The sequence below is a fragment of the Peromyscus maniculatus genome, chromosome 17, assembly GCF_049852395.1.
Source record: "Peromyscus maniculatus bairdii isolate BWxNUB_F1_BW_parent chromosome 17, HU_Pman_BW_mat_3.1, whole genome shotgun sequence".
In the NCBI taxonomy this organism is placed as follows: domain Eukaryota; kingdom Metazoa; phylum Chordata; class Mammalia; order Rodentia; family Cricetidae; genus Peromyscus; species Peromyscus maniculatus.
Window position 1 is genome coordinate 27403744 of NC_134868.1, and position 21676 is coordinate 27425419.

Genomic DNA, 21676 nt, shown 5'->3' on the forward strand with positions numbered 1-21676 from the left:
CACACACACACACACTTTAAAACTAAAAACATAAATATTTAGGGAAGCACAGAGATGGCTCAGTGGTTAGGAGAGCTGGCTGCTTTCTCAGAGGACCTGAAATTGGTTCCCAGCACCCACAGCAGGTGGTTCACAACCTCCTGGAACTCCAGCTCCAGGGAATCTGATATCTTCTTTTGGTCTACACACACACACACACACACAGCACATATATACACAGATACATAAATAAAAATAAAATAAATCAACAATACACATTGTCACTGTAGCACATCAAAGGCCGTTCCTCCCAGAGCACACCCAGAGCCTCTGTGTGGACTCTGCTCACACTACACTGGTACAGCCTTGCAGGCAACACTGGTCTATGCATCCCTGCTGTGGGCTCCTCTCCCAGGCAGTGACAGCCTTCTGCATTCTGTACCGTCAATGTCCTACAGAGCGTTTGGGAACTAGAAGCAACAGTCAATAATACTGATAGGAAGATGAAAAGGAAAAGGTGGGCAAATGGAATGGGAACTGATTTGTGCCACTTCAATTCTGATGGAGAAGAGAATCAGAAAAGTGAATACACAAGGGAACTGACCAGCAGAGAGTGAAAAGTTTCTAGAATTATTGGGTTTTAATAATAACAACAACGATGATGATAATAATGATAATAATAATAATAATAATAATAATAAATGAGACAGGCTGGCGAGATGACTCAGCTGTTAAAAAGTAGTTACTGCTCTTCCAGAGGACCCGAGTTCAATTCCCAGCACCCACATCAGGCGGCTTACAACTACCTGTAACTCTAGTTGCTGCGCACACATGTGTGGTGGTAATCTAATTGTATTGAAATATTATTTTGATTTGTACTGAAATATTAATTTGATTGTATGTTAATAAATAAAGTTGTCTGGGGGTCAGAGCTATTAGAGCCATAGCAAGAGTGTGGCGGTGGTGGCACACGCCTTTAATCCCATAGATATCTGTGTGTTCAGGGTCAGAGCTATTAGAGCCATAGCAAGAGTGTGGCGGTGGTGGCACACGCCTTTAATCCCATAAGATCTCTGTGTGTTCAGGGATACAGCCAGCATTGGAGACATATGCCTTTAAGACCTAGGGGGCTGTACATTCAGACAGTGACGAGGCAGTCATGTGTTTGGGTTTACAACCAATGAGAAGGCAGAACAACATACTTTAAAAATACGAACCGACAGGAGGTAGGTCTCTTTTCGCGAAGCTGGGACAGCAGGAGGAAGGGTGAGATTTTAGCTCTGAGCTCTGACCTCTCGGCTTTCTCTTTTACATTGTTTCTGTGTTTCTTATTTAATAAGACGGTTGGTTACATCTACATCTGGCGCCCAACGTGACAAGAATCCATTAAAAACTGCTTGGCTTGGCGGCAGGTCCGCTTTCCCGCAAGGGCGGCAGGCGGCCCGCGGCGGCGGCGGCAGCGGCGGCACACGGCGGCCGGCGGCGATCGGCTTGTTAGTCCGAGCTGCTGGCGTCCTAGTCCGGGTAGCAACTTCTAGCCCGGGCCTAGGTCTGTGAGCAGCTTGCCTAAAGCCGGTGCTACAAACAACTCAGACCTGCCCTGCCTGTAAAGCCAACGCACGTGGTCGGAGCTTAAGGAAGCCAGACCCAAGCCTTGACTCGGCACAAGAGGGAACACGTGGCTGCATTTAAGCTTTAGCCGGCTACGCTTTCTTGTGCGTTCTCTCTTCTCTCTCTCTCTCTCTCTCTCTCTCTCTCTCTCTCTCTCTCTCTGGATTTACACCTGGGACACTAGGTGGCTGCTTTGAAAATCCCCTCGGATTTCTACTGTTCTACGCAGATTTGGTAAGTCATAATATATCAGATATTTTAAAGGAAACTATCTAAAAGAGAATTTTTTTTCCACATTAAAAAACAAATGGGTTTTATGTGTGCATTGGAAGAAAATTGGTTTTTGTTCGAAATTTTAGGCAGTCTGGCAATGGAACAACTATATAATATTAGTATTGGTGGAATTATGCACCTCATCACTATAATAATCCACATTTTAATATTTAAAAAGATAGTCCATTTAAGTGCCAGGATAACAGCGTTAGAAGAACTTGTTAAACCTGTAAAAATTCAGACAGAAGAAATTAACAGTGAAGTTGTTTCAAGTCGGGATCATAAGGTTGCAGAAAGAAAGCCTGTTTTCACACAGTCACCCTTAATTTATCCTGTAACAGTACAGCAGATGCCTGATCAAATAGCTACACAAAATACTTGGGCTCCAATTGAAATGTTGGATTTAAAAAGGTTTAAGGAGGCAATAGTATCTTATGGCATGCATTCCCCATATGTAAAGCAAATGTTAAACACTTGGTCAACATATAATAGGATAGTACCACAGGACTGGCGGGACCTCGCACAAGGTGTTCTGGAACCCAGCCAGAGACTTCAATTTCTGACTTGGTTTAAGGAGGAGGCTAAAAACATAGAAAAACAGTGGAGGGATAAAGGAGTACAAGTTTGCCAGGATCAGCTTATGGGCGAAGGCCAATATGCTTCAGCACAAGCACAATGTTTATATGATGTCCAAACCCTAATTTTATGTCGAACGGCAGCCTTGAATGCATGGGACAAAGTTGAGGAACCAGGAAAAAAATCTGAGTCATTTACAAAGGTGAAGCAAGGCCCAAAAGAGTCTTTTACAGATTTTTTACAAAGACTGGCTTCAGCAGTAAAGAGAACGGTCTCGGATTCAGAAGCTGGTAAGGCAATAATTGAATCTTTGGCCTTTGAGAATTCGAATGCAGCATGCAAAAGAATAATCAGGCCATTAAGGGCAAGATCTGCACCTATGGAAGATTGGATTAGAGAAACAATTAATGTTGAAGCTGATGAGCATGATGATACATGGGTAGGAGAAGTAATTTCAAAAGGTTTGAGGAGTGTTAGATGTTTTGGATGTGGAAAGCAAGGACATTTGAAAAGGGACTGTAGACAGGTCATTTCCAGAAACAATGTTTCTTCAAGGAACAATGGCAACAGAATGCCCCTTCCTTCTGGAGTATGCAGAAGGTGTGGTAAGGGAAAACACTGGACCAACGAATGTAGATCAACAAAGGACAGACAGGGTAATCCTTTGCCTCAGTCTTCGGGAAACTCCCAGAGGGGCCTCAGGCAGGCCCCCAGTGCAAATCCAGTTCAAACCTTTCCGGCAGCCATAGAGGAAATGCCTGCTCTGGAGAGCGATTAAATAACCAAATGCCTATTGGAATAAATCATGCTGGTCAGAATGATGAAACAGAGAGAATAGAAAATTCAGGAGAAAACATAAAGAAAATTTTTTGGCAAACTTCTATTAATGAACAAAGACCAAAATTAACGATAAAAATAAATGGTGTTTTGTTGTCTGGTCTGGTAGACACAGGTGCGGACGTTACCATAATTGCACCAGAATTTTGGCATCCAACTTGGCCTCTTCAGGAGGTAAACGTTCAACTGTTAGGAATTGGGACATTATCTCAGGTGAAACAGAGTGCAAGATGGCTCGAATGTATAGGTCCAGAAGGACAGAGAGGAAAATTAAAACCATATGTGGCTAACATAACTATGAACCTGTGGGGTCGAGACTTGTTGCAACAATGGAATACTCAGATTAACATCCCTCCAATCTCAGAAACAAATCATAAACTAGCACATGTTACTGAGAGAAATATTAGAAGATATTGTTCTAATGAGTGGTCACCAGCCATCCATATTATACAAGAACAGGGCACAATAACTGATGATCTTCCAAAGACACCAACAGCTCTACCTTTAAAATGGTTAACAGACAAGCCTGTATGGGTCCAGCAATGGCCTTTAACAACAGAGAAACTCCAGGCTTTAGAAGAGCTGGTAGAAGAACAGTTAAATGCTCAGCATATTGAAGAATCAACCAGCCCTTGGAATTCTCCTGTATTTGTTATTAAAAAGAAATCTGGTAAATGGAGAATGGTAACAGACCTTAGGGCAATTAACAAAGTAATTCAGCCAATGGGTTCTCTACAATCTGGGATGCCTTTGCCTACTCTGTTACCAAAAGGATGGCCTCTCATAGTTATTGATTTAAAAGACTGTTTCTTTTCAATACCCTTACAAGAAAAAGACAGAGAAAGATTTGCTTTTACAGTGCCTACTTATAATAATTCTCAACCAGTTAAAAGATTTCAATGGAGGGTCCTCCCACAGGGAATGTTGAATAGCCCAACTCTGTGCCAATATTTTGTACAACAGCCATTGGAAGTGATACGTAAAAAATTTCCTAAATCTATAATTTATCATTATATGGACGATATTTTACTAGCTGACTCAAATGCAGATACTTTAGAAATAATGTTTGAAGAAGTAAAGAAAATTTTGCCTCGCTGGGGATTACAAATTGCTCCTGAAAAGATACAAAGAGGAGATTCTATTAATTATTTAGGATATAAAATAGAGCTACAAAAAATTAGACCCCAAAAGGTGCAAATTCGGAGAGATAGACTACAGACTCTTAATGACTTTCAAAGATTATTTGGAGATATTTCTCATCTACGAACTATTGTTGGGGTAAAAAATGATGAACTGACTAATTTGTTCAAAACCTTAGAAGGTGACAAGGACTTAAATAGTCCAAGAGAATTATCACCTGAAGCTGAGAAAGAATTAGCCTTGGTAGAAAAGAAAGTGCATGAAGGACACGTGAATCGTATTGATCCAAAGCTGGATTGCATTTTGGTTATCTTACCTTCTAGGCGTTCTCCTACTGGAATATTAATGCAGAGGGAAGATATTATATTGGAATGGATATTTTTACCAAATAAACCAAATAAAAAATTAAAAACTTATGTGGAAAAAATCTCTGACTTGATTTACAAAGGAAAAATGAGACTTCGTCAATTAGCAGGCATAGACCCAGCAGAAATTGTCGTACCATTAACTAAGGAGGACATTGAAAAATTATGGACAGAAAGTGAACCTTGGCAAAGAGCTTGCAGTAATTTTTTGGGAGAAATTAACAGCAAATATCCCAAAAGCAATAGAATTGATCTTATAAAGAGAGCTGAATGGATCTTGCCTCGAATTGTACGGCAAAAACCCATATCTGGAGTTCGTACATTTTATACAGATGCCAACAAAGAAGGAAAGGCAGGTTACAAATCAGAAAATTTAAGTAAAGTGGTTCAAAGTCCGTATAATTCAGTGCAAAAATCAGAATTGTATGCTATTCTGTTGGTATTAATGGATTTTTCAGAACCTCTCAACATAGTAACTGACTCTCAGTATGCTGAAAGAGTGGTGTTACATATTGAGACTGCAGAATTTATCCCTGATGCTTCAGAATTAACTTCACTATTTATTCAATTACAAGATACAATCAGGAAAAGGAATCATCCTTTATATATAACTCACATTCGATCCCATACTGGTCTGCCAGGCCCTCTAGCACAAGGCAATGAAGAGATTGATAAATTATTGATAGGAAATGTGCTGGAGGCCTCAGAATTTCATAAAAAACATCACGTTAATAGTAAAGGTTTAAAAAAGGATTTTTCCATAACCTGGCAACAAGCCAAAGAAATAATAAAGAAATGTCCTACTTGTTCCTTCTACAATCAGACGCCATTACCAGCAGGATGTAACCCAAAGGGTACTCAGAGAAATGAAATCTGGCAGATGGACGTGTTTCACTTTGCAGAATTTGGAAAATTGAAATATGTACACCACACTATCGATACTTATTCAGGATTTCAATGGGCAACTGCTTTGAGTTCTGAAAAAGCTGATTCTGTAATCACTCATTTGCTAGAAGTTATGGCCATCATGGGTATACCTGCACAAATCAAAACTGACAATGCTCCATCATATGTCTCTGTTAAAATGAAACAGTTTTTTGCTTATTACAATATAAAGCATATTACAGGCATACCACATAATCCTACAGGTCAAGCAGTTATAGAAAGATCAAACAGAACTCTAAAGGATATGCTAAATAAACAGAAATAAGTAACAAAAACCCCCAGAAATAGACTGCATAATGCTCTTCTAACTTTGAATTTTCTGAATGCCAATGAGAAAGGAACAACAGCTGCAGAGAGACATTGGATAATAGAAAAAACTACAGAATTAAATCAGCCTATATACTTTAAGGATGTGCTGACCTCAGAATGGAAACCAGGGTATGTATTACATTGGGGACGTGGTTTTGCTTTTATTTCTACAGGAGAAGATAAGCTGTGGGTACCATCAAAATTGATAAAGGTTCGATTTGAACAAGAGAGACCTCTTAATTAGAGGAGGTGATAGTTCATCAACCAGCATGAACATCCAATTTAAACTAACTTGTATCAATAACACATGCCTTTTCATTTAATCTGATAATAACTTGTCAAAAGGAAACATCCCCAAAATTAGTCTTGGGGAAAGGTTTTTGTTTTTGTCTTTTAGGAGAATGAAGGTTAAGGAATCTGAAGAACACTGGACAAATGAGACAACTGAAGAAAAGGGACAAATCATCTATCCCAAGAAACAGAGTGAAACGGTGTATGGGTATATATTATCTAAAAAAAATTTTATGTCTTCCTAAATGTTTGTTTCTGCTTTTCTCTAAAGATTTAACACTATTGGTCTTCTAACAGTCCCAGTTCAATTAAAATTTAAAGCTGACTTTGGAGTTGGAGAATGGCTCTCTCCTTCTTTAAAATCAAGCATGTTGTTAAAAGGAAAATGCAAACTCCCTGTATCATGCCAGAATAAGAGCCATTTTCTGCTATGGTACAGGACAAAAGCAAAATTAATTAAGGGACTATTCTATTACTAATCTCAACTCTTTGATTCTATTCTGATTCTTTAAACTGTTCTCAAAGTATAAATTTTATATCAAAATTTACAAGATTAATATATATTATATTAATATATATATACATTTTAAACTTTGTTAAGATATGAATGGTCACATAGAGTACTAACTAATTCTAGAAAAAAGGCTAGCTGCATATATATGTTTTTGTGTTCGAGTCTCTTATCAGTTTTCTGCAGGAAATCACGGCCTGGCCTAACATCAACTGAAGTCTCCAGAAAGAAGATGGGGCCCCACAACAACAACAATTCCACGTGGACAATAATAATATTAAGCTGACAAACATCATCCACAGATCAGCTATGAACTACAAGATGCTCAGAGCAATTTTGAGATGACTAGCTGAGATGATTCAGTCTCAAAGACTACTTGAATAAGGACTTGAGATAAACCCTAAACTTTGGCATTATACACAGACTGGATAATGAAGGATATAGTTACCTCTCCTAGAATTTGACAATTAACCTAAAATTTTTCTTTCAGGATAAAGAAAACTTCGCCCATACCCAGCAGGAAGCAATTTTAAGAATACGACGCCCACATTCCCAAAGAGGTGGTGTGGGGCGGGTGGTTTTTTGGTCTTTTTAATGGGTTTTGGGTCTGGGATAATTTTCAGTATTTAGGGGGGTTGGTTACAAGTTATTGTCAAGGGTTAGGAAAAAGGCTAAGCAAAGGAGATTAGATTTAAGGTTCTTGTTTAAAAAAAAAAAAAAAAAAAAAAAAAGAAAGAAAGAAAGAAAGAAAGAAAAAAAAAAAAAAAGAAAGAAAAGAGAAAGACAATTACTAGTTTTAAATACTTTACATTGGATTGAATTGTTTTATATTGTACACAAATTTGAAACTGATATTGTTAGAAAATGCTATATGTATATTTCTAATTGTATTTATTCCATCCATTTAACAATGTAATGCAAATTTCTGATCCTTGAATGTTATTATTATCAACTATCAGGATATAAAGAAATGAAAGCTAGTAGTTAGACATTATCATAGAACTTGTAGTCATATTAGATATGTTTTAAAAATTGAGCAGAGATGTTTTAGACAGGTCATCTTCAAACCCTTCAGAGATCTACAGAATATGGCATTTAAAATGTTTTAATAACTTAGAAAATTTTTCTTTTTTGAGACATGTCGGCTCCTGGCAGTACCAATCTACTTTAGAGAAAATATGGGCATTGAAGAAACTGCATATGGAGTCAACTTTCATTCTGGCAAAAGTTAGCCACTGGACAACAAAGTATCCTCGAATCAACAGGACAAAATGGACAGACAGATCACGAAACAAGGGACTACTGATTCTTGCCAAAACAAGTGTGGTTATGGCTTTATCAAAAGGCATCTTCTGAGGCCAGGACAATATGGCCCCATCCCTGAAGTGGCCTTCGCATCCGGAAAAGGTACAGTGCCCTTTTCTTCGAAGGCAGCTTAACAGGCAGAGGGCCGATGGATTCTGTTGTTCAATGGAACAGCAGCTGAAAGCTCATGCCTCTCAAAAGTAGACTGGCATTTAATAGAGGGATGTGGAGAAGAAGGGGATGCTGAGATGAAGCCATATATACACAGCCAAGAAGAATGGACAGCTGAATTAAAAAACTGTCAACAATTTCCAGAATTTAAAATCCTGAATCATGACAGGACACTAGTGGAATTCAGGTGTTTCTGGTACGTGGACTGCTCTCACCCAATGTGAGGTTGAACTGTTGACCTTGTGTACATCCTACTTCACAAATGAGTCTGTCAGATACACTAAGCCTATAGGCTGAAGATGATGCCCCAACACTGCGGAGAAACCTCAGGTGACTGCCCAGGCAGCTGGCTGTTTCTGTCAACTCACAAAATTTTTTTGGAAGTTGCTTGCATGCACTTCCTGTTTTTATTTTTGTTAGCTAATATTATTCCCTTCTTGGGTCTCTGAGGGAGTTGAAGATTAGTTAGTTATGGTTGAAGATTAGTTAGTTATAGTTGAAAATTAATTAGGATAGAAAGTACATTAGATACATCTTGGAATTATCAAAATAGGATAGATAATGGAATTATTTTCTCTGATTCGTCAAATACCTGTTTAGGTATTTATTACTTGTATATATTGTATATAGTTATTGTACTTTTGTATATAGTTTTTCTTTTGTTAGTCATAACCTTTTGCTTTTTTTCTTTTTATTAAAATAGAAAAGGGGAAATGTGGTGGTAATCTAATTGTATTGAAATATTATTTTGATTTGTACTGAAATATTAATTTGATTGTATGTTAATAAATAAAGTTGTCTGGGGGTCAGAGCTATTAGAGCCATAGCAAGAGTGTGGCGGTGGTGGCACACGCCTTTAATCCCATAGATATCTGTGTGTTCAGGGTCAGAGCTATTAGAGCCATAGCAAGAGTGTGGCGGTGGTGGCACACGCCTTTAATCCCATAAGATCTCTGTGTGTTCAGGGATACAGCCAGCATTGGAGACATATGCCTTTAAGACCTAGGGGGCTGTACATTCAGACAGTGACGAGGCAGTCATGTGTTTGGGTTTACAACCAATGAGAAGGCAGAACAACATACTTTAAAAATACGAACCGACAGGAGGTAGGTCTCTTTTCGCGAAGCTGGGACAGCAGGAGGAAGGGTGAGATTTTAGCTCTGAGCTCTGACCTCTCGGCTTTCTCTTTTACATTGTTTCTGTGTTTCTTATTTAATAAGACGGTTGGTTACATCTACACACATGATACACATAAATTCATGCAGCCACACACATATACACACAAATAAAAACAAACATTAACAAAGATGCTTATTGTAGTTTCAACTGAAGCATTTTGCTTGATACTCATGATTTCTAAACTGTGTGTTTCGTGTGGGTGCCCTTAAATAGGGACTTTACATATGGACAATTTAGGAAACTTTCATTATGTTGTATGATGTATAAGAATCATGGAAAGATGTTCATGTGTTTGTTTTCCCTAGAGCAGTGTGGTCTGGGACTGTGTCTACTGCCTACCTTTAGTCTGCAATGGACAACTCATGCATAATCCTCTACAGTCAAAACATATTTTGGGTGTTGAGAAAGTCTAGTCCATAAAGTGCTTGCCTTACCAGCATGGCCCGAATTTGATTCCCAGTCCCGTATTTTTTTAAAAGGGAAAGAAAAGAGGAAAGGGGGAAAAAGGAAAAGAAAAAGATGGCCTGATTTTAATCACAGTGCTGGGGAATCAGAGACCGGTAGATCCCTTGGACTCTTGTAAGCCAGCTTAGCCTGCCTGGCCATCTTGGCCGCTGAGAGACCATGTGACAAAAGAGAAAAAAAAAAAAAAAACGGTCGATGCACCCGAGGAATGTCACCCAAGTGTGTCCTCTGCGCACACGCACGAATGCATCAATGCATAATTAAATATTTTCATCCTCTTTGCTTTATGCTAAAATTGACCGTTGTAGAGTGTTCTGCTTCCCGGCGGCTGGAGGGGCACAGCGCCTCCCAGACATTTGTGCTAGCCCCGCTACCCTCAAATTCGTAGGTACTTTTCTTTATTTGCTGGACCTTTCCTGTCCTCAGTTCCCAATTTGGTAAAAAGGGACTTAATTCTGTAAAATTGTTAACTAAAGAAAATCCCAGAAGTCAGCTCAATCCCTCAATTTTCTTTTCTCCGGAGCTCGCCGCCCGGCCCCCGGGTACCGTGAGTGTTAAAGAGCCGGGTTTCCTGTTATCTAGATGCTCGCTGGGTCCTGATGCTGGCAGAGGGCCACGGAGCACTGGGGCAGGCCGGGAGACACGTGTCCTGCCCGCTCCATTCTCTCCATGCCCTGTGTAAGTGATACTCCAGTCTTGTGATCACAGGCTGCTCAGGCGCCCGAGGGCATCTGAGGCCTCCCTTTTCCTGAGAAAATCCACGGACAGGGAGGACACGGCTGGGCTTCTGTGGGAAGCTTCTGGTGGAGGATTCCAGCTCTGCTCTTCTGTAACAGGACGGTGGGAGGGCCCAGGAGAAACGTGGCATCTCAGAAAACAGCAAACATTCTGATGACTGCAAAGGAGCCCAACCAAGATGACATACTTTCTGAATTAACGTATTAGTGAGGCATAGAGTCATTTTAAATGTTTGTTCCATTTTTTTCTAGTGTTGTTTTAGTACTTGAACAGCTGATAGTAAAAAGTCCAGACATATTAGTTGGTAAGACGTTTTATCTTTTAAGTGTTTGTAGGGTTGTTTTTTTTTTTTTCCTGTCAAAGAACCTCAATGAAGGAAATAAATAATAAATCATAATATAGAGATTTCATTAATTTTAAGCCATTGCGTAACTTAGTATACGACAAACCAGAATTAGTCTGATGGTAAATAGTAGAGTGAAGGGAATACCTACTCAATAATTAACGTGGGAGGCTGCCGAGACAGCCCAGCAGTTAAGAGGCTGGCTGCTCTTCCAGAGGACTCGGGTTCCATTCCTAACACCCGCATGCCCCTGGCAGTCACCTAGAGCTCCAGTCCTAGGGAGAACTGACGCCCTCTTCTGCCTCTCCTGGGCAGAAGATCCACTGATACACATAAATATCAATAAATCTTTGAAAAAATTTGATGTTGGGATATCTAAGAATGATGATATGGAGAAAAGTGAAAATGGATCCATATATCCTTGTCATAATGTTTTTCGTTTGTTTTTGTTAAAACAGAATCTTGTTATGTAGGCCCGAGTGGCCTGGAATTTGCTATGTAGAAGAGGCTGGCCTTTTGAACTCACAGAGACATGCCTGTCTGCCTTTGCCTTCCAAGTGCTGGGATTAAAGGTGTGCACCACCAGGTCCAAACATGTGTAAGACACCTTAAAAATAACTGAAAATGTTTTTCCAAAGTAGAAGAAAACATACTAGTATACCTATGAAGAGTCAATAATCTATTTATAGAAAATATTATTACAATATAAATATTTGTAATATAATATTTATAATAGTAATTCATTTTTTGTGCGGTGGTGGTGCACGCCTTTAATCCCAGCACTTGGAGGCAGAGCCAGGTGGATCTCTGTGAGTTCGAGGCCATCCTGAGCTACAGAGTGAGTTCCAGGAAAGGTGCAAAGCTACACAGAGAAACCCTGTCTCGAAAAACCAAAAAAAAAAAAAAAAAAAAAAAAACAACAAAAAGAAAAAACAAAAACAAAAACAAAAAAATAGTAATTCACTTTTATCTAAATAAATAATACTGATAGGACAATATAAAACAAAAATAAAAAAATAAAAATCAAATGAGAAACAAAATGAAAATTATTCAAATGTTTATTGTCTCAATTGTTAAAATAAATACTGTACTTTTGTGTCAGTGGTCAAGGAAGACTAAAAGTCGTCCCCCCCCCCCCCCGCCCGCCAAAAAAAAAGAAAAGAAAATTCTGCCAAGTTAAAATGCATCAAATAGCATTTACATAAATTCATCACAAACTCATGAAATGCCACTAATAACTAAAAGATGGTCTTTTTAGGCCAATGTTGGAGGAGGATTTGAAAAATAAGACTACATTATGTATGCATGGGCCCAATTTCTCAATGGTGGTGGTGAATCCGGAGGGTGTCAGTTCCCTCCTTCCATCCTGTGGGGCGTAGGGATCAAACTCAGGTCATCAGGGTTGGCAGTAAGTGCCTTGACCTCCTGAGCGATTTAAGTGGCCCAAGAATAATTGCTGAATACATAGTGGAACAACAAAACTTTTAAAATACTCAATGTATCCATTCTATTTCCAGATCCTTTGAGAAGGAAACAAAGAAAACGGAGGTTTGCAAGAGTGTTCCAATAGCAACATTCTTTTCTTTCTTTCTTTTTTTTTTTGCAACATTGTTTTTCACAATACAAATAAGCAACATCTCTTTTAAGTTGGTGCCTATCTAGAGCTTTCCCGGCTACAGACTAGTAGTGTTCATGGTACCAGAAAGTACTCTGCATACTACTGCTGGTAACCACCAACCCAGCTACAAACCCCTTTGATCTACAGTGGTGTCCCGCCTGCAAGATACGCTAATGCAATGCAATAGTGGCTTGTTTGTGGGGGTAACCAACCCAAATCTGATTTGACTTAAGGCCCACTCCATGAGGTGGGACCCATATCTGACGCTGCTTGGGTGACCAAGAACCTGAGACTTGATCCGCCAGGGACTTGGAAAACCAAATTCAACTTATTCTGCTAACAACATTCTGCTCTCCTCACCGATTCATGCCTTGCTCGGTCATCATCAGAGAAGCTCCCTCCTACAGTAGATTGGGAACAAATTCAGAGACCCAAACCAGAAAAAAGGCAGAGAGTGAGAGACCTAGGAACACTCAGCCCTAAATGGAATGTCTCCATCAAATCCACCCCACCCCCAGCGCTCAAGGAACAACTCCAAAGAGGAAGCAGAAAGAATGTAAGAGCCAGGGGGCATGGAGGACTCCAAGGAAACAACGCCCTTGAAATCAACAGGATCAATGCACATATGAAACTCCCAGATACTGAGGCAGGGCCTGCATGGGTCTGCACCAGGCACGGTCCTAGGGGAAACAAACCATGCTTAAGGGTAGGCCACATGCTCAGCAGTAGACGGCCAACAGAAAACAAACTCAGCAGGATGGGGGGGCAGTTTTTTTTTTGTTTTGTTTTTTTTTTGTTGTTGTTGTTTTGTTTTTTGTCTCATAATGTTAAGTCAGGGCATTCTTTTTTTTTTTCTTTTTTAACCTTAAAGGTCCTTTGAATATTACTGTTAAGTTTCAAACCAGGAGCAAATGGCTGAGGTACCTATCTAATATATCAAAGCTGCCAGGTTCTCCCAACACCCCAAAGTCCTTACTGGGTACAGGGTCTTTCTGACTGGCATACCCTGCCTGCTACCCTAAATGTCTCCAGCCCCAGGGCTGGGCTGCTCTTCCCTCAGATGCCCTTTCCTATATAATCCAGCCGTTTTGGTTACCTGGACCTTTTCCCGTCTACCCTTTATCCTCCTGAACTCTTGGTCTGGCTCTCCCCCTCCTCCCTTCTCCCTCTCTTCACATGGCTCAGCTCAGTGTCTGGACTCTCCTAGATGTCCCTGCCTCTGGCTATGCTCTCCCTTTTATCTATAGTGAACTTTCTCCTCCACTGGACCTAGGAGCAGCCAGGTCTTCCTTTTTTTTATTTCTTTTTTTTTCATTCAATTATATTGTGGCTTCTGGTTCGGTGTTTTTATGGGATTCCTGTGAGTATAGACATGGATGTTTCTGTGTCTCTATGTGTTTCTTGTGCTTATTCGTTGGCTCTTTTTCGGTTTGTTTTGTCCTGTTCATATTTGCTTGTTTTTAGCTTATTGTATTTTTGTATTATTTCTTACATGACTGGTTTCTAAAGAAAGACAGAAAGGGTGTGGATCTGGATGGGAGTAAGGAAGAACTGGGAAGAGTAAAAGGGAAAACCATGATCAGAATATATTGTATGAAAAAAAATCTATCTTTCCATAAAAGAAAAATAGGTTGCAAATTTGCTTTCATCCTTAGTAAATGGAAAAAATCATATGTATATCATAAAAATAAATAAGCAACAGCTTTAATACATATCCCAAAGAAAAAAGGCTTCAATTACTGCTCAGTATTGATAGAACAGGCAGTAGATACACAATTACAATTTCGACTAATATGTGGATTATATCGTCCATGGAAATCGCTGCGTGAAACCGACCAAGGCACTGAACGGCAAGGTCCTTGGAGGTGGCCCAAGGTTCTGCTTGTGTTGCCTTTAGAGGCCACACTTCCTGGTACTCAGTGATTGCTCAGCTAGTGTCTGTTAAAGGAACACATAGATGCTTTTTGTGTTTGTCTATGTCTCCGTCTTCTTTGACCTCGAGCAACATTGTAACAAGTCCTAGCCTTCACAGTGTTCACCTTGTTTCCCCAACTCTAACCGGCCCCAACTGCAAATAAATACATCGCCTATGCTCCTGACACCCTACTAATGACCTCTGCTCTACTAAGTCTTTAGACTGAGTGACACACAGCTGCAGCTCAATCATCACCTACCCTGGAGTCCGCATGGATCAGTAAACCTTTAAAAAAGATGAATAAGCCTTGTAAATGTCCAAAGGTAGATTAGCAGCTGTGGGAAAAGCACAGAGTAAGGGGCTTGGAGTTAAAAACAACAACAAAAAAAAACCAATTGCACTTATTCTTGAGGAAGAGTCAGCAGTATGGAAAAAATCTGCATGGTTATATATGAACTGCCTTAGAAACGAGGTAAAGGAAACTAAATTGCACACCCATATATTTAAAAAATTAATTGCAATCACTTTCCTGGGATTAGATAGCGCCTGGGCTCCCCGGCCTCAAGCTGCCTATTACAGAAGCAAACACAGCCAAGGATTCGACCTTCCCGAAAGGCTGAGGGCTCTGATCCTCAGGAAGCAGCCAGCCAGCTGGAACCGTTCTGCTCAGAATATGGTTGAGATTCCATTAACAGCAGAGCGCTCCTTCAAAGCCCTTCAGAGTTCTGTCTACAAGAGAATCCCGGGAGCTGAGAGATGGGTGAGAGGCTAATGAAGGAGTGTCTTGTTCCTAGGAGTCCTCAGGTTTGGTGTCGGTGTGACAGGCTGAGTTAACAGAAAAGTCACACATCCACATTCATTGCCAAAACAAGTATCCACCTAGCGGCCCTGCTTTCCGCTTTTTCTGATGGCGCCGAGTGCCGGCTGCATAAATATTTCCTAACAGATGGAATGGTTCAGGGATTGAATGGAGGGAAGTCGGAGACAGGAGCTCGCCCGACATTATGAGGCAATCGCGGCATAGAAAGATGTTAGTACGCATTTGGGAGGAGCATAATTTCTTTGCAGGAATGCAGAGCTCTGCACAGGACCGAATCCAGGCAGCTAGCTCTAGTTGGGAACGCCCTGACAAGGAGGAAGGGGTGGCAGCCTGAAATCTCTCGGCCAGGAGCACAATCGTGCAGAATCGAGGTCAAAGAGAGCTTCGCTTGAGGCATCGGGCCCCCTCTCGGTCCCCAGCTCGGCCCCAGGCTAAACCCTCTTGAGCTATAAATACAACGGCCCACATGCGGCAGAGACACGGTGTTCCCTGGGCTGGCTGGGACAGATAACATGAATTTGCCCTTTAAATGTCCCAAGCTGCAGGCACAGCCCCCCAACCCAGCCCTAGCTCCCGGAAGTGTCTTCGCCCCCAATGCCCTCTGCAAAGGAGGGGGATGGAGAGGGGCTGTCCAGACACCTGCCCAGCCAATGCGCGCTGCGCGCTTGCCGGGGTCCCTCCTCCTCTCGCGAGACGCCGAGCCGGGGATATAAGGAGGGCTGCGGTCAGGCGGGCGGCCCCTTAGCGTCGCGCAGGGACGGAGACGAGGTGGCGGTGCCTGCCTGGCTGGGCGTAGGCAAGAGCGAGAGAGCGGCTCCTTGCAGGCTGTGTGCGCCCGGCTGTCAGCATGGGGGATCAGGCTTTGAGCTTCGTTAAGGACTTCCTGGCGGGTGGCATCGCCGCCGCCGTCTCCAAGACCGCGGTCGCCCCGATCGAGAGGGTCAAACTGCTGCTGCAGGTAAGGACGGCTTGGTGGCGCGGGCGGCGAGGATGCGGGCGGGGCGCGGCAGGGCGCGGGGATGCGGGCGGGGCGCGGGGATGCTGCGGTGTTGGCGCGCGCGCGCGCGGCGCTGCGGCAAAAAAAAAATCTGTGCTAGGCCCCAAGCCCGGGGCCTACAAGAAGGGGAAGGTGCCCTCTACGCAGATACAGGTCCGGCGTCAGTGACAGATTCCTGGTGTCGGGTGGCACCCGCGTTGGGGTGTCTATATATGGAAACCCACCCGAAGCTGGTCTACCTCGAGCCAGATCCTGAGCCTGGTTGCTGCAGCGGCGTTCCACCCAAGGCCTCTTAGGCCGGCCTCACCCTTTGGGCGCATCCTTTGCACCTTCTTGTCTTCGCCCACCTTTTACAATAGAAGCATCAGATTAATCATTGACTGGGGATCACACTGTGTCGCGTGCCCTGCGCTATAGCCCAACGTTGATTTCATTCATCTTTTATTACGAATTCTTTGCCCGTATTTCATGGATGGAGACGCTGAGGCAGAAATTCTGAAATAATTTTTCAGGATAAATTCAGATTGCCTTAGCCATCCTGTCTCCATAACATTTTCTCCCTATCTGTTCATCAAAGGGCAACGTCATCATCTGATCTATCCCAAAGGCAAAAGCTATTCACCGGGGAATAGCCATTTGGGAGTATAAACAACAAAATGCTGCGACAGATTGGCCACAGCAGTATTAACTCAATAATCGATTACCTGGATAATCATAAAATTATTCAGGCTGTAAAGCTTGGTGAGCTTGTTCACATCAGAGCACCTACTACTGCTCAGACAGCCTTGCCGCAAGGGACATTCGAGAGAAACTGCAGAATTGTCATGGGGAGCTGAGGGAAGGATCTTTATCTATTTATATTTCCCATAAGCCTGCAAGGAAAGTTCGATGGATAAATGACTCGGTCGCTTTTTTTTATTTTTTTCCCCCTCAAATGCCCTGATAATGAATAAAATTTGGATTGTTTTTTAGCCTAACCAAATAACTAACATTTATTTACATTTCCTTGATACTGCTTGATTTCCTGATGCATTTAAAACATTGAAGTTTTCTTTTGCCTCATGAAGAGGAAGGGGAAGAAAAGGGGAGGACCCTGGGCATGGTAGTGCACGTCTGAAATCCCAGCAATTGGGAGGCAAATACAAGGAGATTTTGACCAAGCCAGCCTGGGCTACATTGGATGATTGTATCTTTAAACAAAAACGTAAACAAGAAAATAAACAGGCAATTGAGGGAGTACAAACCTTTTTTTTTTTCTCATGTCTTCCCTTCTCTTCACCCTGTCTGTCCTCTGTCACCCACCCTTCCCTGCCCCCAACTAGGTCCAGCATGCCAGCAAACAGATCAGTGCAGAGAAACAGTATAAGGGTATCATCGATTGTGTCGTGAGAATCCCCAAGGAGCAGGGCTTTCTCTCCTTCTGGAGGGGCAACATGGCCAATGTGATCCGGTACTTCCCCACCCAAGCTCTCAACTTCGCCTTCAAGGACAAGTACAAGCAGATCTTCCTGGGGGGCGTGGATCGGCATAAGCAGTTCTGGCGCTACTTTGCCGGTAACCTGGCATCCGGTGGGGCCGCTGGTGCCACCTCTCTCTGCTTCGTCTACCCGCTGGACTTTGCTAGGACCCGGCTGGCTGCCGACGTGGGCAAGGGATCTGCCCAGCGTGAGTTCAGTGGGCTGGGCGACTGTCTCAGCAAGATCTTCAAGTCGGATGGCCTGAAGGGTCTCTACCAGGGTTTCAGTGTCTCCGTCCAAGGCATCATCATCTACAGAGCTGCCTACTTCGGAGTTTATGACACTGCCAAGGGTGAGAGAGGGACTTGGAGGTGGAAGGTGTGGGGAGGGGATTCTGTATGACCTATAGTTCCTCAAAGACCTCTGTGTTGGTTTTCCTGTCTCTGAGCTGAGTTCTGAGGAGGTGACGTGATACAGTGTGGGTAAATCAATAACCCAAGGAGCCTCTGTGTCCTCTACTTTAAATACTGTGGCTTTGAGCTACCACCCAAAGGCTGCAGAGCTATCCCAACACAGCTGTCTAGTTGAACTAGAAGGGAACTCCATGTCAACAGAGCTGGAGCTTCCCTGGACTAAGGGACAGCAGCAGCCATCTTTGGTTGGCTACCTGGTGGCGTGTAAGGGTTCCTGGGGAGAAGCTGGTTCTTGTGGAAGGGCAGGACATGGAGCTGGGTCAGTAGCCTTGTCTTCCCCTCTACCTGCTTTCTACTAAGCTGATGAGGAAAAAAAAAAAAAAACCAAACCGATAGCCATTTGCTTCTTGGCTCTGCTCACAGGGATGTTGCCAGACCCCAAGAATGTGCACATTATCGTGAGCTGGATGATTGCCCAGAGTGTGACGGCGGTCGCAGGGCTGGTGTCCTATCCCTTCGACACTGTGCGTCGTAGGATGATGATGCAGTCTGGCCGGAAAGGGGGTAAGCATGCTGTGAGCTCTCCTGATGTGAATCTTAGGGTTTGCCCCTGGAGAGCACTCTTGAGTGCCCAGAGGCCTCGTTTTCCTAGGTTGAGTGGCAGAATTACTCAATAAGGATTTAGGAAACCGACACTCCAGTTTCCCCTTGAGCTTTCCCTTCAGGGAATTTCTTTTTTTATTAAAGAGATTGTAAGATTATAAACAAGGTATTTAGAATTGGACCTAGGTATCTGGCATTACCTAGAGCTCAGGTCCTCTTTTTTTTTCTACAGCCTGGGTGCATGAGCAAGGCGAAGAATTAGCTGTTCACTTAAAACATGTGCCTTGTGCTCCCTTATAGTTATTGGAAGTGTGAATGAGGAGGAGGATTAGCTGGATGAGAAGTGGCCTGAAGCAGTCTGCTTTCATAGTGTAGCTTCCATAGGTAAAAATCAAGAAACTGCCATTAAAAAAAAAATAGAAAGAAAAAGAAAACACCAAATGTGAGGGGATTTTTTATAACCCAACAGCCATACCTTTTAATTTTTCTTGCATAATCTTGGGCAGTATAATCTGAGACCAGGGCTAGTTTGTTCATCCATAAAATGTCATCCACAGAATATAATATACCGCCCCTTCCCCACATTGCCTTCCAATTTTAGTCTGACAGTGTGTAAATGGGCTGTTTGATTGTTACTTAACTGATCTTGAGTTTGAGGAATAGGGGTGCTAGAAGATAAGAGTTAGGCCAGGCAGATGTCTCATGGACTATTGTATAGGCTGGGGCTTGATGGCCAATAATGTGCATGCAGGTCTTTGTGAAGAAAGGAAGCCTTACCCACATTTGTCTCCACAGCTGATATTATGTACACGGGGACACTTGACTGCTGGAGGAAGATTGCGAAAGACGAAGGAGCCAATGCTTTCTTCAAAGGTGCCTGGTCCAATGTGTTGAGAGGCATGGGGGGTGCTTTTGTACTGGTATTGTATGATGAGATCAAAAAATACGTCTAATGTAATTAAAACTCAAGTTCACTGGTTCACAGTGGACTTGGCTCACAAGTTCACCGATCCCATTGTGTGGTTTAACAGACTATTCTTAAGGAAATAAAAAGACAGATCTTGGGTAAAACCAGACCATAAGGAATACCTCAGAAAAAAACGCTTCATTGAGTATTCATTAAACCACAAGTGTATTTTGTATTTATTTTACATTTAGATTCCCACAGCAAACAGGAGATAGCTTATCATACTTGTTCAATTAATTAACTGAAGAACTGATAATGAAAAAAGTAACCGAATGTGAATCATTAATAAAGACTACTCAATACACTTTATCTCCCTGAACTCATTAACTGCTAACAGGTTAAGAAGCATTGATGCGTATTTTCTAGCAGGATCCTTTTGTCAGTGACCCCTGTGTGCATGCCCTATACGGAACACGTTAGCTGTTTTTCAAACATAAGCAGATCCTGTACTATCTTATCACACTGTGGCTGAAGGCTGGAGAGTGGGAACATGAACAGAGCTTCCACAGTTCACACGCTCTTCCACAGGGTCTTTAGGAACGCTGAGTCTCTGCTAAGCTTTGCAGGCCCAGAGGTAAGGATTTTGCACGTTTAGGACGTGCTCTTTTGTTTAGTTCCCGCACAGAATCCTTTTACCTAGAAATTTCCAACAAGTGGACGGTCTTCACTGAAGAACAGTTTGTCTCAGTTTGGGCTGGAATGACCAAGTGCCACGCGCTGGCTGGTTCATAAAACAAACAAACAAACAAACAAACAAACATATTCCTCACTGTTCTGAAGCCTCAGAGTCCAGGAGGATCAACTCCGGTGAGAGCCGCCTGACTTCCCGAATTATCTTACTGGGAAGAGAGTGGAGACTCTGGAGTCCCCCTTTGAAGGCTAATCACAGCGACAAAGGCTCCATGCTGTGATCTAATTGCTTCCCAAAGGCCCTGTCTCCTAATACTGTCATCTTGAGGGTGGAATCCCCGGGATGGGGGCACATGCAACATTCAGTTCTTGGTATCAGTTATCAAGCTAGTATTTAATGCCTGGGAGGCTCTGAAAGTGAACCTGTCCTGAAGCCTAAGTGGGGGAGAAGATGAAATAGTTTTGTGTAGTTTGATGCAGTAAACCTTGATTGGGAATAAACAGAAGTAGGGGGTGAGGCCGGGAGGAGAATGGTAGGAAAAGACCTTGAAAGAAAGTAACTAGGTTCAGGCATACAAAGTATCAGTTTGTGCTTCCTTTCTGTAACAGTTTAAGAACTAGGAGAGCCAGGTGGTGATGGCGCACGCCTTTAATTCCAGCACTTGGAGGCAGAGCCAGGTGGATCTTTTTGAGTTCGAGGTCAGCCTGGTCTACAGAGTGAGTTCCAGGACTGTTTCACAGAGAAACCCTGTCTTGCGGGGGGGGGGGGGGGGGGGGGGACGACGACTCGGAGAAAAGCCTGTTTGGACTTGACTTTCAGGGATTTGTGAGCAAGAGAAAAATAGCAATTTCAAGGGTGGGGTGACAGAGTGATAGCTCAGGGTTAGAAGCACATAGTGCTCTTACTGAGGGCCTGAGTTTGACTCCCAGCACTGAGACTCAAAACTGTCTGTCTCCCCAGTTCCACAGGATCTCACAAGCTCTTTGGTTCCGCAGGTCCTAGGCATCCTGTTGCATAAACAGGCATGCAGGCAAGACACTCATGTAAAATAAAGTGGTTCGGAATTTCACGCGGGAAAATGAGTGCCTCTGGACCAGGAAAAGAGCAGTTACTGCGGTCCTAGTGTGTCCAGTCTGCAGGAAATGTCTACAGATTGTGGGCAAAGCTTGGAGAGAAGGCCAGCGTGTGCTTTCTGTATTTCCTGATAGAGCTTGGGC

At 42.6% G+C, this 21676-nt stretch overlaps 1 protein-coding gene across 1 annotated transcript; it reads left to right on the forward strand.

Annotated features, from left to right (window-relative positions):
• Positions 1-16100: 16100 nt before the first annotated feature.
• On the forward strand, positions 16101-20132 carry Slc25a4 (solute carrier family 25 member 4). Its single transcript, XM_006970885.4, has 4 exons — positions 16101-16349; positions 17711-18197; positions 18682-18822; positions 19657-20132. Exons 1-4 carry the CDS (start codon positions 16239-16241, stop codon positions 19812-19814), a joined length of 897 nt encoding a protein of 298 aa, XP_006970947.1. The 5' UTR covers positions 16101-16238; the 3' UTR covers positions 19815-20132.
• The last annotated feature ends 1544 nt before the right edge of the window (positions 20133-21676 follow it).

What these genes read in the sequence shown, in the direction of transcription:
- Slc25a4 (XM_006970885.4), top strand. Translation starts at nt 16,239, where the DNA reads ATGGGGGATCAGGCTTTGAGCTTCGTTAAGGACTTCCTGGCGGGTGGC. An exon ending in AGTTTATGACACTGCCAAGG is followed by an intron (nt 18,198 to 18,681) that starts GTGAGAGAGGGA and finishes CTCTGCTCACAG; the next exon opens with GGATGTTGCCAGACCCCAAG. An exon ending in GCAGTCTGGCCGGAAAGGGG is followed by an intron (nt 18,823 to 19,656) that starts GTAAGCATGCTG and finishes TTGTCTCCACAG; the next exon opens with CTGATATTATGTACACGGGG.